The sequence below is a fragment of the Chiloscyllium punctatum genome, chromosome 1, assembly GCF_047496795.1.
Source record: "Chiloscyllium punctatum isolate Juve2018m chromosome 1, sChiPun1.3, whole genome shotgun sequence".
In the NCBI taxonomy this organism is placed as follows: Eukaryota; Metazoa; Chordata; class Chondrichthyes; order Orectolobiformes; family Hemiscylliidae; genus Chiloscyllium; species Chiloscyllium punctatum.
Genome location: NC_092739.1, coordinates 138052718 through 138068496, shown reverse-complemented (window position 1 = coordinate 138068496; position 15779 = coordinate 138052718). Strand labels below are relative to the sequence as shown.

The 15779-nt window shown below is 44.2% G+C and overlaps 1 protein-coding gene across 8 annotated transcripts in view; it reads left to right on the top strand.

The window, feature by feature from the left end:
* Window positions 1–15779, top strand: part of fgfr3 (fibroblast growth factor receptor 3) — a 177253-nt gene that overhangs the window by 128539 nt on the left and 32935 nt on the right. For all 8 annotated transcript variants that reach the window (XM_072575359.1, XM_072575369.1, XM_072575349.1 and 5 more), the window contains exons 5-7: window positions 3006–3175; window positions 7656–7779; window positions 13226–13416. In XM_072575359.1, the coding sequence (XP_072431460.1) occupies window positions 3006–3175; window positions 7656–7779; window positions 13226–13416 (485 nt within the window). The remainder of the gene's footprint in view (window positions 1–3005; window positions 3176–7655; window positions 7780–13225; window positions 13417–15779) is intronic.

The window sequence follows — 15779 nt, the reverse complement described above, 5'->3', positions numbered from 1 at the left end:
AGTTTTTCTCTCTTGATTGATCCAATTGTTTGCAAATTGTCTACAAAGCCATGGTGTGTTTTGTGAATGGTCAATGAAACTAAGGGGTGGCATGGTGGCTCAGCGGTTAGCACTGCTGCCTCACAGCACCAGGGAACCAGGTTCAATTTCAGTCTTGGGCAACTATCTGTGTGGAGTTTGCATATTCGTCCTGTGTCTGTGTGGATTTCCTCTGGGTGGTCTGTTTTCCTCCCACAGTCCAAAGATGTGCAGGTTAGGTGGATTGCCCATGCTAAATTGCCCATAGCGTCCAGGGATGTGCAGGCTAGGTAGATTAGCCATGGGAAATGCAGGATTACAGGGAGAGGGTAGGGGGTTCGGATGGTTGGTGCAGACTCAATGGGTGGAATGGCTTCTTTCTGACCTGTAGGGATTCTATGATTATGGTGGCTTTAGCCCATGTTAAAGAGGCCACAGAGGAGTTCTGTGTTATCAGCAAACAGGTACTCGGTTGTAATCCGGGTATGAGCAGTGGAAACAGTTCCTTCAGTGATTGTTGAGGCCTGTTTGGTCTGAGCAACTGACAGGGCCTAACATTAAATGATCTGTCTATTTGATGTGCTTTCCTAGTTCTGGAGTTAGCTCAGAATACAGACAGGAAATTTCCTTTCCGTGAGCAAAGTATACCCTGAAGCAATACTGACAAACTTTATTGTCAACTGAGTCTACAGTTAGCAAATGGGGCCATATTCTTCCCTCTAGTTTTCTCTCCGTCACCTCCTGAAGGTATCAGAGTCGCAGTGTTTTAACAGAGAAACAGGTCCCTCAGCCCACCATGTCTGTGCAGCCAATAAACACCGGCTTCCTGTTGGAGAGGTAGAGCTAGTTGATATCGCCATAGGTGTTAGAAGGGTTAGCCATACAAGAGGCTGTTCGATAACAGAAATATCATGTCAGTTATCTACGATTCTCTTCATTTTCTTTTTAAATTATATAATGTGTTTGGCTTTTCAAAAATGTTTTGAAACCCATTCTTTCGCTGGCCTGTGGTCAGAAGACCAGAGCTGTGCAGTTCAGAGCTATTGTGTTGCAATCGTTTTCTTTCCCCATTGTAATTGCTCACTCCAGACACCAACAACAATCATTTGGCTCCGACCTTGTCCGAGAACCATTCTTTAATGTTTCAGGTCCCAGTGCAGTAATTTGCCTCCTGCAGTTAGGCTGGTTTGATCTTTGATAAGGGATAAGAATTTGGCAAACCTCCCTTAAAGTTAGTTCACGTCGGAGTTGTCAAAATCTTGAAAACTTGCAAAATTGTGGTGCCTTCTTTTAAGATTCCTATCCGATGGCTGAGCTCTCGAAGTGTGATCGAACTGAGGATTTGATGTGTGAAACATTCTTTTAAGAATCAATGCATAGCAACATAGCAAATAGGAGCAGCAGTAGGCCATTCAGCCCTTCGAGCCTGCTCCATCATTCCATATGATCATCCATTACTGATCCTTGTTCCCTCTTTCTTCTCATACCTTTTGATCCCTTAGTTCTAAGAACTATATTTAATACCTTCTTGAAAATATTCAACGTACTGGCCTCAACCTCTGGCAGAGAATTCCACAGGCACACCACTCTCTGGGTGAAGAAATTTCTCTTCATCTCAGTCCTAAATGATCTACCCCATATCCTTCGACCTAGTCTGGACTCCATAGTCATCCTTCCTGTGTTTACTCTGTCTAGTCCTGTTAGAATTTTAAATGATTTTACGAAAACCCTCTCATTCTTCTAAACTCCAGTGAATATAATCTTTACCAATCTAGTCTGTCTTTGTACATCAGTCCTGCCATCCCTGGAATCAGTCTGGTAAACCTTCGTTGCACTCCATTTGGGAGAAATAGAGAACATCCATTTGGGAGAAATAGAGAATACACACAATAATCCAAGTATGGTCTCACCAAGGTCTCCTTCAGTTGCAACAAGACACTCCTGTTCCCTGAATCCTCTGGGGACATGGATTCAAATCCTAACTTGCAGATGAATTCAGTAAAATGTGGAATAAAAGCTAGACAAATGGAAGCTATGTGAATGCTGATGGTTAATGTAAAAGCACAACTTTTCGAGAAAGTCCTACACATGATTCCAGACCTGGAGCAATGTGTTGACTGCCCACTGGGTAATAAATATTCCATGTTTGAATAACAAACCACAAAAGCATGAATTGGTAGATATTGACATTGCCTTTAAATGGAAGCACTCCTCTCTTGGATCATTTCTCTACATTCCTCTACACTGTTGTCAAGGTGGTAACACAGCATCATGTTGGTAACTTTCACTTTGAAAGTAGAGTATTTTAGAGTACAGGATGCCTCATGCTGCTTCACATAGGAGAATCCAGTATGGGAATAACAGAACATCGGGCGACTATCTGTGTGGAGTTTGCTGGGTGCTCCGGTTTCCTCCCACAATCCAAAGATGTGCAGGACAGGTGAATTGGCCGTGCTAAATTGCCCATAGTGACAGGTGCATTAGTCAAGGGTAAATATAGGGTCGGGGAATGGCTCTGGGTGGGTTACCCTTCGGAGGGTCGGTCTGGACTTGTTGGGCCGAAGGGCCTGTTTCCATTCTGTAGGGAATCTAATCTAATCTAATCAAAACATATAGGGTTGTGAGGGTTCCCGGGGAGAAAGCAAAGATACTTCTAAAATCTTCTGGAAGAATGAGCTCAGAGAACTGAAGATCCTGTCACTATTGATCGAGAGGCAGGGGAGCCAGAATCAATGGGCGAATGGAGGGGGGTGGTTGTCATGGCAATCTGCCATTGTGGGAGTGATAGACGAGTGTGTCTTAGTGCAGGCAGCATCGGCCTCCACAGTGTAGACGTCAAGAAAGAGAGTCTGGGGAGCAAGGGCTGCTGGAGAATTTCTTCTACAACACTTGCTTTGTGATTCAATCCATGCAGGTTAAGTAACTGGGCTTTGTGTCAGCCATCAATATGACCCATCATCATCTTTCTTATCTGTTGGTGCTTTCAGGAGCTCCGTACTGGGCCCGGCCAGACCGGATGGAGAAAAGACTTCATGCAGTGCCAGCGGCTAACACCGTTCGCTTCCGGTGCCCTGCTGCAGGAAATCCCACTCCCACCATCCACTGGCTGAAGAACGGCAAAGAATTCAAGGGCGAACACCGCATCGGGGGCATTAAGGTGAGTCATTACCCCTGAACAGACTCATCATGTCAGCTTTCAACCAGTGGCAGGACCCCTTCACCTTCCTCATGATTGTCTCGCGCAGGGTGAGTGACTCCACTCAGTATTTGACAGTGATTTGGTTACACCCATTGTAGTGGAATTTGACTTTCTAACACTGGGTGTAGAAGGGACACCGTGCACTGAGTGAACAGTCTGTCAGAGCTTCAGTCTTTACTTGGTTGCCTCATTACAGGAAGAATGTGATAGCACTAGAGAGGGTACAGAGGAGGTTCACCAGGATGTTGTTTGGGATGGACCAATAGAGCTACAAACAGAGACTAGATAGCTTCCTCTAGAGCAGAGAAGACTGAGGGGGGGACATGATTGAGGGGTGTAAGAATATGAAGAGTATCAACAGGATGGTTAGAAACCAGCTGTTCCCCTTGATCGAGGGGTAAATCACAAGAGGGCATAGTTTCAGGGTAAGAGGCAGGAGAGTCAGAGGCGATTTGGAAAATAAAACGTTTTCCTTCAAAGGGGGATGGGGATCTGGAATGCACTGCCTGGGAGGGTACTGGAGGCTGGAAACCTTACAACCTTTAAAAAAAATCTTTAGATGAGTACTTCAAATATCATAACATTCAGAGATCTGGGACAAGTGCAGGAAATTGGGATTAGCGCACTCCTAGTGATAGCTATATCAGATCCGATAGGCCAAAGGGCCTTTCCTGTGCTGCATGTGGTCCTGCTGCAGTAGATGAACCATAAGATAAAACTGAAGCAGCAGCAGTTGGGATTGAGCTGACCTTGTCCAAGTGAAACAAGCCTACATTTAGTTTACAGAATCCCATTTACTCTCTGCAGCTAATTCAGTGTGGAATGTTGTGCGCCTTCATCCTGTTTCTGTAATTAAAAATCTTGTTTCATACTTTAACACTGCCATCAAAAAGAAACAGAAAGGCCCTGCTTCCATTGTTGATTTGTAGATTGTGTGGAGTGAGCTTTAAGATGTGAACATATCCTTCATCCCAACTGCAATTGATCCAATCCAAACGTTAAAAGGTGAGCTCTTTTTCAGCTGGCCTGGAGGGAATTGGCCAAGTTAGGCTGGGGAGAGTGCTCACTAATGACATTTTCCTTTCCCTGACAGAACATGGGTTGGGATAAGAGTGGGGGTTGTGTGGTGAAGAGTCTAGGGTAGGAAGAACACGTTCCATGTGACGGGAATCCCACCTGGAACCCACTCACTACCTTTATTCAAAAGTGACCAACTTCTAGTAACTTGACAATGCTCACATCACTTAAAGAACAGAAACAAAAATAGCAAAAGAACAACAGCCATAAAGAAAAGAATCCCCCTTTTAGTTTTAGCTCTTAACTTAGTAAAGGAAGTAAATTACCATGTACACTAACATCAAATACTCTTTGGTCTTGTTAAAATTCTCTAAATCTGCTGTCTTTACCATAGCATTGCACATAAACTGAAATGTCAGGTTGGTTTCAGTTTAAAATTCCACTTTAAAGCAGCTTTCAAATCCTTTCAGGAATCTGCAATGTTTTATAATCCTTCTAAAGCCCATGTGACACTGCATGCTTAACCGCATGAATAAAAGGCTTGTTTTAATCCTTTACCAACCAAGAAAGCCAGCAATTGTGCTGCGAGCTGTAACAAATGTGTCCAAATGTGTTTCTGCTCTTTATACCCTTCTCTTTCTAAACAGCAGCACAAAGGTGTTAACCTTAATCTCTAACAGGGCTCTCCTGAAGCCGCTGACAGTTTGCTGTGGTGCACGTCTTTGAGTGTTGACAGCTTACTGATTTCCTTCCCCAAACAGACAGTGCTCATGTTCGAAGCTCGACCCCTTGCACTGGGCTATCGGTATTCACAGCCGAACCTGGTTCTATCCACACCCATATGCCCCTTTCCACTGGATTGCAAACAGGAGTGTGGTTCCCAGACTGGTAATGAAATAAAACCATACCATATGGACTTATGTCTGTGCTGTCAGCGGTATTTACTGAGCACAGGTCGAGACATTTGCCACTGTCACCTCTCCAGAAAGACTAAACTCCCATCACCATTCCTCCCAACACCTCATGCAGTCAGTGTAAGTGACAACAAACCTTCGAATCAGCTGAAATGGTCACCAAGCTGCACTCACCTCGCCAGCATTTAGTTGGAACTGTGAACTGTTCATTGCCTTCCTGAGACAGTGTGTACTCCCTCAGTCAGTGACACTGTTTAATCTATTTGCCCTGACCACGTGAACCGCACTCGGATCTCCAGTTAAAGCTGAGGGCACAGAGATGGCTTCTTTCCACTTCCGTTCAGCAGTGGGAACCGTGACTTTGAATAAGAACAAGACGAGGAAGAATGATAAACAGGGCGGACACAGACAATGCTGGAGAAACTCAGCAGGTCCTGACAGTACCTCTGGAGAGAGAAAAACCAAGTAGTGTTTAGAGTCCGATATGACTCTTTTCTGAAGCTCAGAAGAATAACCTGAGGGCTGCTGACAGTAGTTAGGGGATTGACAGTTGAGCACAGTGCCCCTAAATCTATTAGGCATTTTTAATTCAAATTTTTTCCTTGATAAGGGGTTCACACACATCCTTTGCCAAGTAAAGAAACAGAGTTTTGATGGTCTTGAACAATATTTTATTTTTCATGTGTAAAATGTCACAGCCAAACATGCCCTGAGACATGACAGCTTCTTATAAAACTTCAAAGGTTTCAGTGGGAACTGTTGCATAAGGAGGAAAACATCTCCAGGTTTTAGCACCATCAAAGTCCCCATTGCTCTGAGGAAGGGATTGTATGAAAGCTGTAGCCATTGTATGTACTCAGACAGAGGCAGTCAGAAGACAATCAATCGATATACATTAAGGATCTGGATGAAGAGAGCATTGTTACTAAGTTTCCAAATGACACAAAAATAACGTGAAGTGCAGGTGGTTGAGGAAGCAGTGAGGCTGCAGAAGGATTTGGACGGGCTAGGAGAGTGGGCATAGAAGTGGCAGGTTGGGATGCAGTGTAGGAAAGTTTGAGATTATGCACTTTGGTAGGAAGAATAGTAGCAGAGGTTATGTTCTAAGTGGGGAAAGACTTCAGAAAAATGAAGCATAAAGGGACTTGGGAATCCTAGTTCAGGAATCTCTTAATGTTCACATGTAATTTCAGTTGGCAGCTAGGAATGCAACTGAAATGTTAGCATTAATTTCAAGAGGGCTAGAATACAAGAGCACGGATGTACTGCTAAGATTGTACAAGGTTCTTGTCAGGGTCCATTTGGAATATTTTGAGCAGTTTTGGGTCCTGTATCTAAGGAAGCATGTGCTGGTGTTGGAGTGGGTCAGGGAAGGTTTATAAGAGTGATCTTGAGATTGAAAGGCTTCTCACGTGAGGAGCAGTTGAGGAATCTGGGTTTGTACTCGATGGAATTTAGAAAGCTGAGGGGTGGATTTGATTGAAACATGTAGAACACTGAGAGGCCTGCATCGAGTGGGCTTGAAGATGATGTTTCCACTAGTCAAAGATACTAAGACCTGAGTGAAGGTGTGATCCTTCAGAACTGAGGTGAGGAGGAATTGCTTCAGCCAGAGGGTAGTGAATCTGTGGAACTCGTTGCACAGGACATGGAGGCCAAATCATTGAGTGTATTTAAGACGGAGATAGATAGGTTAGTGAAGCAATCAAGGGTTATGGAGAGAAAGCAGGAAAATGGGGTTAAGAAATATATCAGCCATCATCGAATAGCGTAGCAGACTGAATGGGCCAAATGACTTAATTCTGTTCCTAGATCTTATGGTCCAAAAGAGGCTTTTTCTTGAAGCCTAGGTATGGGGCCACCATCAACTCTTTAGTGCCTCAGAAAATTCTTGAACTTCAAGGGTTTGCCTCTGCAAGATATGGAAATCTCACAGGCAGCAGTCCTAAGGGTGGGTGGACATGAATGGGGGCAATCATTGGGCAGCGATTAGTCCCAGGAACCTAGACAATGCTGGAGAAACTCGACAGGCTTGGCTGTATTAGTAGAGAGAGAAAGAGAATTAGTGTTTCAAGTCTAATACTCTTCTTCAGAACTTCCAGAGAGACATGAGGAAAGGCCGTGGTTGCAGGTGCACATGATGGGGATGGGAGGGAGGGGTTGTTGTGCCGGTGGATTGAGGAAGGGGTGTTAGTGTTAGAGGTAGGGGTGGGGCAGAAGGTGTATCATGGTGGCAAGGTTGGGGGTTGGGGTACCATGGTGATAGGGTGGGGGTGGGTTTATTATGGTGAGGTATGGTGGGGGGAGAGTCTATCACAGGGTTGGGATAGAGGAATGTGGTATCGTTATGGGGACCCTGCCAGTATGTTTGTGCCTTGCAAGTATGGTCAGGAGTTAGCTCTGTTCCTATTAGAAAGGAGCATTCGACTCTCATGTTCAGAAACCAACAGGAACTCAGGGCCCTGGAGAAAACCAATGACCATTCTCTATTTGTTTCCTTTCTCTAGTTACGACACCAGCAGTGGAGTCTGGTCATGGAGAGTGTTGTTCCCTCAGACCGAGGCAATTACACATGCGTCGTCGAGAACAAATATGGCAGCATTAGCCACACCTACCAGCTGGATGTACTCGGTAAGATGTGATCAGATTGACTGGGCAGTGGGTTGAATCAACTGTAATATTGGGTACTAAGTCTGGTCACAGTCAGGTGTTAAAATTCCAATCCTAGAAGTTTATCTGGGTTGACACTCCCAAACAGCAATGAAGTGGTCACTGTATTTCAATGAAGTGATGTTTCTCGCATCTGCTGTTTTAGGCGGCAAGACTCATCATATATGTAACTGTCATAGAGAGAGGAAGGGAACTCTTCCCCATCACAGTCACCCCAAATAAGATCAGCTAGTCATTCATTCCGTTGCTGCTTATGGGATCTTACAGTGCACAAATTGGCCTAAATCAGTGTGTCTGAAAGGAATCTGTTGCTTGTAAAGTGCTTTGGGGATCCTGTGAGGATGTAATAAAGTATTATATAAGCACAAGGTTCTTATTTCATTCTGTCTTTCCTGAGGTATTGATTCTGTCATTGGCTAATGCTGTCCCTTCCCATGAGCGTCCCATGATATCTCTGCAAGGTGACTAAACCTCAGTAGTGATCCTGCCAGGGTCACCATCACAGTTGTGCCTAACCCTGTCATTTGGAGCACACCTAACCTTCCCAGAGAACTGACTACAGCAATCTGAGGAAGGAAAATTTAACTTTCATTTCCATTTCTGAAACCAGAGGTGCACAGTCTTTTTACAGCAGCCGTGGTGAGGCGCGTTAACAGGGTGCAGGGTATGCAGGTTAGACTTCTGAGCAAGATCTTCCAGCTGACTTAATCATTGTCACCCGTTTATCACTTGCCACAAAGTCAGAATTGACCGCAAGGATTGAAATCCGAAGCTCAAATCAACCTTATCCTCTTCACCGAGGCCAGTAGCCACTAGGAATCGACAGTGAGTGGACAGAAGCCACACCAGCTGCCAATCGTTTTAAATGGGGGCTGGAAGAATATTGGGACAGAAGCAATGTTGGAGATTCTAGGAAGAGGAAAGTCCTGAGAAGGCAAGATTATAGGATTGCGAGGAGAATGGGTGGGAGGGTTGTTGTAGTGGAAGGCAGCAGAGCAGTGCTACTGAATGACTGAGATGGCGGAATATTATAGAGGCTAGCTTAATTACCTTGGGGGAGCTGGGAGTATTTATCCCATGGGACATTAAATGGGATGAAGTGAGACTGTAACAGTGAGGCAGTCATACATCTGTGAAAGGCGAGTACTCTCCAAACTGGAGGGGTACTTAATGATTGGAACAGAAGATGAAAGTAGAAGCTTTAAATTATGGTAATTGTTATTGCGCAAAAAAAACTCACAATAATTACTTTTGTCTGTAGCAACAATGATTTCTGGTACACTTAAAGGTAATTGTAGAAAATCCAATTGTAAAACTCTTCAGGGAATGGGTAATAAATTGCTGAAGAATCCATATCTACATCCACTTGTGCTGATTAGGGATTCAAATAGGATCACCTTTAGTAAGATGTCATTGTGCAGTCAAACAAGCCGGATAGCTCAAAGTTAACCCATTGACTGCATACAGAATACCCAGCCGAAGAGAAAAGGGTTGCAAGGAGTGTTGGTTATTTAGAGTTAAATCATGCATTTTCACAACTAATTATCAGATTCTAGATTGGAGTGGTGCTGGAAAAGCACAGCAGTTCAGGCAGCATCCGAGGAGCAGGAAAGTCAACGTTTCGGGCAAAAGCCATCTATTCCTGATGAAGGGCTTTTGCCTGAGACGTCGATATTCCTGCTCCTCAGATGCTGCCTGAACTGCTGTGCTTTTCCAGCACCACTCTAATCTAGAATCTGGTTTCCAGCATCTGCAGTCCTTGTTTTTACAACTAATTCTCAGCTTTTGTTGAAACCTTTAAGAAAATCAGGATCTTCTGTCAATGAAATATTCCATTGTTGTCAATAGAAGTTCAAATATTTTATGAAGTATCAAAGCTAGAAGTAATTACCACAACCATTTCACCTACTTGTCAGTCTTCAAAGAAAGAAAGCCTTGCATTGAGATGCTATCTTCACAACCACAGGATATCCCAAAGCCCTTTTCAGCCAACAAAATACCCGGCAAGTATAGTCACTGCTGCATTGTAGGAAGTGGTAGAGTCACTTGTTACGCAGCAAGCTCCCACAAACTGCAGTGTGATAATGACCAGAAAATCTGTTCTAATAATGTTGGTCAGGGATAAATATCAATCAGGACATTAGGGAGAATGCCTTTGTTCATCTTTAAATTGGAGCTGTGAGTTCTTTCACATCCACCTAAAATGTCAGATGGACAATACTTGGCTTTTACGAAATGAGTTGATATCAATCAGGACTTGGGGCTGTGTTGAGGAAGGGAAAACCATCCAAAGTTCTTACTCCAGCTCACTGGCTGACAGCCCCTGTTGATTTTCAGATACATCCTGAGGACAGATAAGACCAGATTCGGAGGAGACAATAGTGAGGCTGCAAAGACTCACATCCAAGGTTTCCTTTGGCATAACTCACCATTGGTGGCAATCTTGTTAAAAATGGATGGGTTGCAGTAGCATTTACATATCAATGATTCACATATTCAGGGCCTCACTTGGGAATGAGGAATAGCTGGGTGTGTCAGAGCGTATTGGTGATTGACTGAGCGGCAAGAGAGTGAAAAGGATCATGGGAGCTATTCTGGCAGTTCTGTCCAAAACTCCCTAAGCATCATTACTACAACCACAGTGGGGTGTACCCAAGAACCTGCTGACCATTTCTAAGCATCACTGACCAAGGTGCATCCCTCACTGGCTTTGTGGAGGTGGTGATGAACCTCCTAGCAATTCAGAGATCATGGGTAAGTTTGTTGTTTTAGCTGCTTCATATAACATCTTCGAGGAGAAAGTGAGGACTGCAGATGCTGGAGATCAGAGCTGAAAATGTGTTGCTGGAAAAGCGCAGCAGGTCAGGCAGCATCCAAGGAGCAGGAGAATCAACATTTCGGGCATGAGCCCTTCTTTCCTCACTTTTCCAGCAACACATTTTCAGCTTCATATAACATGCTTACTCAACCTCTCATTAGTTTTGGGAAAATGGGAATAGAATTTATGATCCATGTGACTCCTTCATGACTACCACATCTGCTAGACAAGAACAAAAGACTAATATTCCAACATTCTGAAAATACATCAACTTTAAACAGAAATAGCCAGGCTTCATTGTAAAAATGATATGGCAGAATTGTGGATCATGCAGGAGCCTCATACTAACACTAGAAGCTGAATTTGATCCTAAAACACTCTAGCTCCCTAATGTATCGTTCCTGTTGGAGCTTGGTTAAAAACTATGTAATGCTGCTAACAGTGAGAAAAAGGTTGTGTGGTAATATTAGACACTGTAAAGGTTGAATTAAATAGAACATATTAAATGGGAAATGATGTCACCACAGGAAATGATATCACCAATCCAAGAAAACTCAGATATATAAATAGAAAGTGGGCTACACCACCAGTGCTTCATTTCGAGGCTCACTGAAGATGTTGCCTAGTATGGTGACAAAATGTCTGAAAGCGAACCTTCCAGCTCAGTGAGCAAACCCACATCCAGAACATATTAAAAATAATTTAAATTACCTGTCACACTTGGTGAGATGCATGGAATGACATAAATAATTGCATTTTTAATTCAAAATCACCTTTGTTGATAATTCCCAATCAACATTGACAGCAAGTATTCACAGCAATGTGGTTTCCCCCATTGACTTGTTACACTATCTCATGCCTGTGTTAAATTTATATCTTGTTTTATCTTTTTCGCTTCTGTAGATCTCCAACTAAGCACCTTGCCAAATGTGCAGACTTCCCACTGCTCTTATATATTGTCTCTTTTGTTCTGTTCCATACAGTGGCCTAGCACAAGGTCATTAAAAAAAGGTGCCCTGATGAATGAGCTACTCAGAACATGCAACTGGAGTCACATCATATTTGTACCCTTGCTTTACTGTTCAACACCCATCGCTGTTCAACAACAGACTCATAAACAATGTCAAGCATCTCTTCATTTGAGCAAAAGAAAGTGTACAGGTCCAGTACCACTTTTCCAGCAACCATTGCCAGCCCACAACCAACCATGACTAAAGATGAGAATTTTATTGACAATTTGTGCAAGGGGTCCAGGTCAGACTGCCTGTCTTCTCGCTCTTGGATTAATAGTGTGACAGCGACCTGTTAGTCACTGAGAGCCCCACGCTCACCTATTTTGGGACTAGCAACAATATCTTGTACTTATACCCATATGAAATATTTTGGAGCCCTTTAACAAGATGAGGGAGGGACCAAGAGCACAGTGTGAAGAATGAAAAGTCAGATTTGAAAGAAGAAAGAACGCTGCTGAGTAAGGAGTGGTTTTGGAGATTAAAAGAGACAATGCAAATGTACAAATAAAAGTGAAGTAGAAATGGAGTTTAGAGGAATTAAGTATCCACTGGATCATGTAGAACTCAGTGTTGTAGCAGTTGAAAGCAGCTCCCTCAGTGGCTTGCCATATATTTTATACTCACCTGAGGGATGTGAGCATCACTGGCTGGGCTGGCATTTATTTCCTGTCCCTAGTTGCCCTTGAGAAGGTGGTGGTGAGCTGCCTTCTTCAACTTCTGCAGCCCATGTGCTGTAAGAAGACCCACAATACCTTAGGGAGGGAATTCCAGGATTTTGACCTAGCGACAATGAAGAAACGGCAATATATTTCCAAGTCAGGATGGTGAGTGGCTTGGAGGGGAACTTATATCTGATGCCCTTGTCCTTCCAGATGGAAGTGGTCCTTGGGTTTGGAAGGCGCTCTCTGAGGATCTTTGGTGAATTTCTGCAGGGCATCTGGTAGATAGAACACACTGCTGCTGCTGTTGGTGGAGAAGGGAGTGGATGATTGTGAAATATTGTTGAGTGAAGAAAGTGTTCCTGAGAGTTTAATTCTCCTGGAATTGACCTGTCAACATTTGTCTTCCTCAAGATTGTGGCTTGTGCTGACAGTGAAGAAAGAGGACAGGCAAGGAACGGTCAGATGAGCCAATTGACATTTCTAGTTCTGTACCCAGGATAAAGCTGCCAGCAGTCTTTCCTTACAATGAGGAGAGAATGTTGATTTCAGTTCCCTCCTCTAATCCTCTATTCACTCAACCTTGCTTCCATCACCCTTTCCTGTGGCTCAATGACCTCACTTGGCAACATAACATAAATGCTGAAATTTTTAAAAATCTGTTCATTGGATATGGGTAATGCTGGGCTAAGCCTACATTTATTGCCTATACCTTATTGCCTGGAGGGCAGTTGTGAGTCAACTACATTGCTTTGAGTCTGGAGTCACATGTAGGCCAGATCAGGTAAGGACCACAGATATCCATTGCTAAAGGATATGAGTTGACCTCTGGGCAAATCAAATAATAATTGTTCTATTCCAAATTAATAGTGCACTCATGACTTTGTTTTAACCTGAGACGTTTCCTTTACTTTCAGAAAGGTCTCCACATCGGCCTATTCTCCAGGCAGGACTGCCTGCAAACCAGTCAGTGGTCGTAGGTAGTGATGTTGAATTCCACTGCAAGGTCTTCAGTGACGCACAGCCACATATCCAGTGGCTAAAACACGTGGAGGTGAACGGCAGCAAACAGGACCCGGATGGAGCTCCATATGTCGTGGTGCTGAAAGTAAGTGGCAGATTGATGCACAGTGCAACAGATAATCATGGCAGTCCCACTTGGCAGCACTCACATACTCAAAGGCAATTAGCCACAAGCGTTCAAGGGCCTTGACAGTGACTTGCATTTCCATAGCACCTTTAACATGGGAAAACATTCCCCAAGTGCTGCACAGGAGCAAAAGAAAAGGAGTTGGTAAGAGGATTGAGGGTTGTAGAGGAAGGTTTTTAAAGGAGCCTTCACGGAGGAGAGGGAAGCGGAAAGGTTTAAGGTGGAAAGCCGAGAGATTATGGCCAAGATGGCTGAAGTGGGGAGGAAAGTCAAAAGGCGCACAAGAGGCAAATGTTGGAGGAAAGGGGCATTCTCAAAGGGTTATGGTTCTGGAGGAAGTAAGACAGATAAGGAAGGAATGAGGCTGTGAAGTTTCAGGGTGAGGTGGTTGTGTACGTTGGTTGAGGTGGATTTGGACATGAGGATGTGAGTTTTAAATAATAAAGGTGTTGAGAAACATAAATGGATGTTTTCCTGTTGGGTGAATGTCAGCCAAAGATTACAAAGGCCGATCGCTCATTATCTAGTTTGTACTGGTCTTCTCCAGTCAGTGAACAATGAGTTAGCAATAAGGAGGGACTACTTTATTTATTTGATTTATTTATTGTTACAAAATACAGTGAAAAGTCTCAATGTTCTCTGGTGCCATCTCAAAACACAGCAAAATAAATCAGAACAGAGAATTTAAAGTCAGAAAAGTAAAGAGAGAGAAAGTGCTTCTTGTTGAGTGTTCCATCGTGGGCCTGATGCCAGGCACAGTTACCCGTCACCGTGGAACGAAAGTCACCAATCTTCGGTGCCATCTCACCTCCACCAACCCCCTGCCACTATGATTCCTCGCTGCCTTGCCAATGCAGATGCCACAGATGCCGCCAGGTAACACATGCTTCCAAATTCGACCCTGCCACCACTGTGAGTCTGCTTGGGTCCACCTCACTGTTGCCGTCAGGTCTTGTACTATACCCACCTTCACCTCTGCTGCCCTCTCCATGATTCCGTCCTGGAAGCCGACACAGACGCTACCGGAAACCCAAACCCGTCTCCTGCAGCAGCCGTGAGTTGGCACTCGGACTACCTCGTTGATGCAGAAGCTGCTGGGGGCCCAAACCCACCTCCGACACCATCACTGTCAAAACATGTGGTGCTGGAAAAGCACAGCAGGTCAGGCAGCACCCAAGGGGCAGGAGAATCAATGTTTCGAGCATAAACTCTTCATCAGGAATGGGACCATGAGTTTGCGCTGGGGCTCACTCACCACAACCCATTCCATCACCACAATGAGCTCTCCAACAAGAGATAAATAAAATAGAAGAGACAAAAAAGAGAGAAAAGAAAAGAAACAAAAGAAAAAGTGGACAGAGCTGTGCCCTCAAACCTCTTACCAACTGCACCACCATCTTACCAGAAAGTTAAATGTTCCCAGTCTGACTTTGAGAAGACTGAACCGATGTAAAGACTTTCCACTGCTATCTCTATCTAACCTCACAAAGAGAAGGAGCCAAATCTGGACCATCCTTTGGGACTGCGCATACACTCATCTTCAAACTAATATGAGCACTTGGAAACGGTGGTGGAGAATTGGGACCTGCTCCATTTTTAGATTCCTAAAACACTAGAAGAATAGCAGATGATCTTAACAGGTGTTTACCTCAAAAAACATGAAATCAAATTGGCCCAAATATCCAATGGAATCATGGGAACAAATCCTCCACAAAACAAGGATTAAATTTCCCAAATCCAACCATTAAACTGCAGCTTGTGTATCTATAAGGTCTTGTGGGGTACATTGGTAGTGTCCCTACCTCTGGGCCAGAAAGTCCAGTTTCAAGTTCTACCTGCCTCAGAGGCATGTCATAATGTGGCTGAACAAATTGATTCATTGTGTCATCATAGTCTTACCACACTGTAGGCTGCTCTCTCATCACAGAGAGGTGACTTAACCCGAGGGCCACCAGACCTCAGGTGAGGGAAGAGGTTGAGAATCAGATTAGATTAGATTCCCTCAGTGTGGAAACAGGCCCTTCAGCCCAATAAGTCCACACCGACCATCCGAAGAGCAACCCACCCACACCCCTATGTTTACCCTTGACTAGGCACCCAACACTATGGGCAATTTAGCACAGCCAGTTCACCTGACCTGCACATCTTTGAATTGTGGGAGGAAACTGGAGCACCCAGAGGAAACCCACGCAGACACGGGGAGAATGTGCAAACTCCACACAGACAGTTGCCCAAGGTGGGAATTGGACCCGGGTCCCTGGCGCTGTGAGGCAGTAGTGCTAACCACTGTGCCACCGTGCCTCCCCAAGAATCCTTCATGG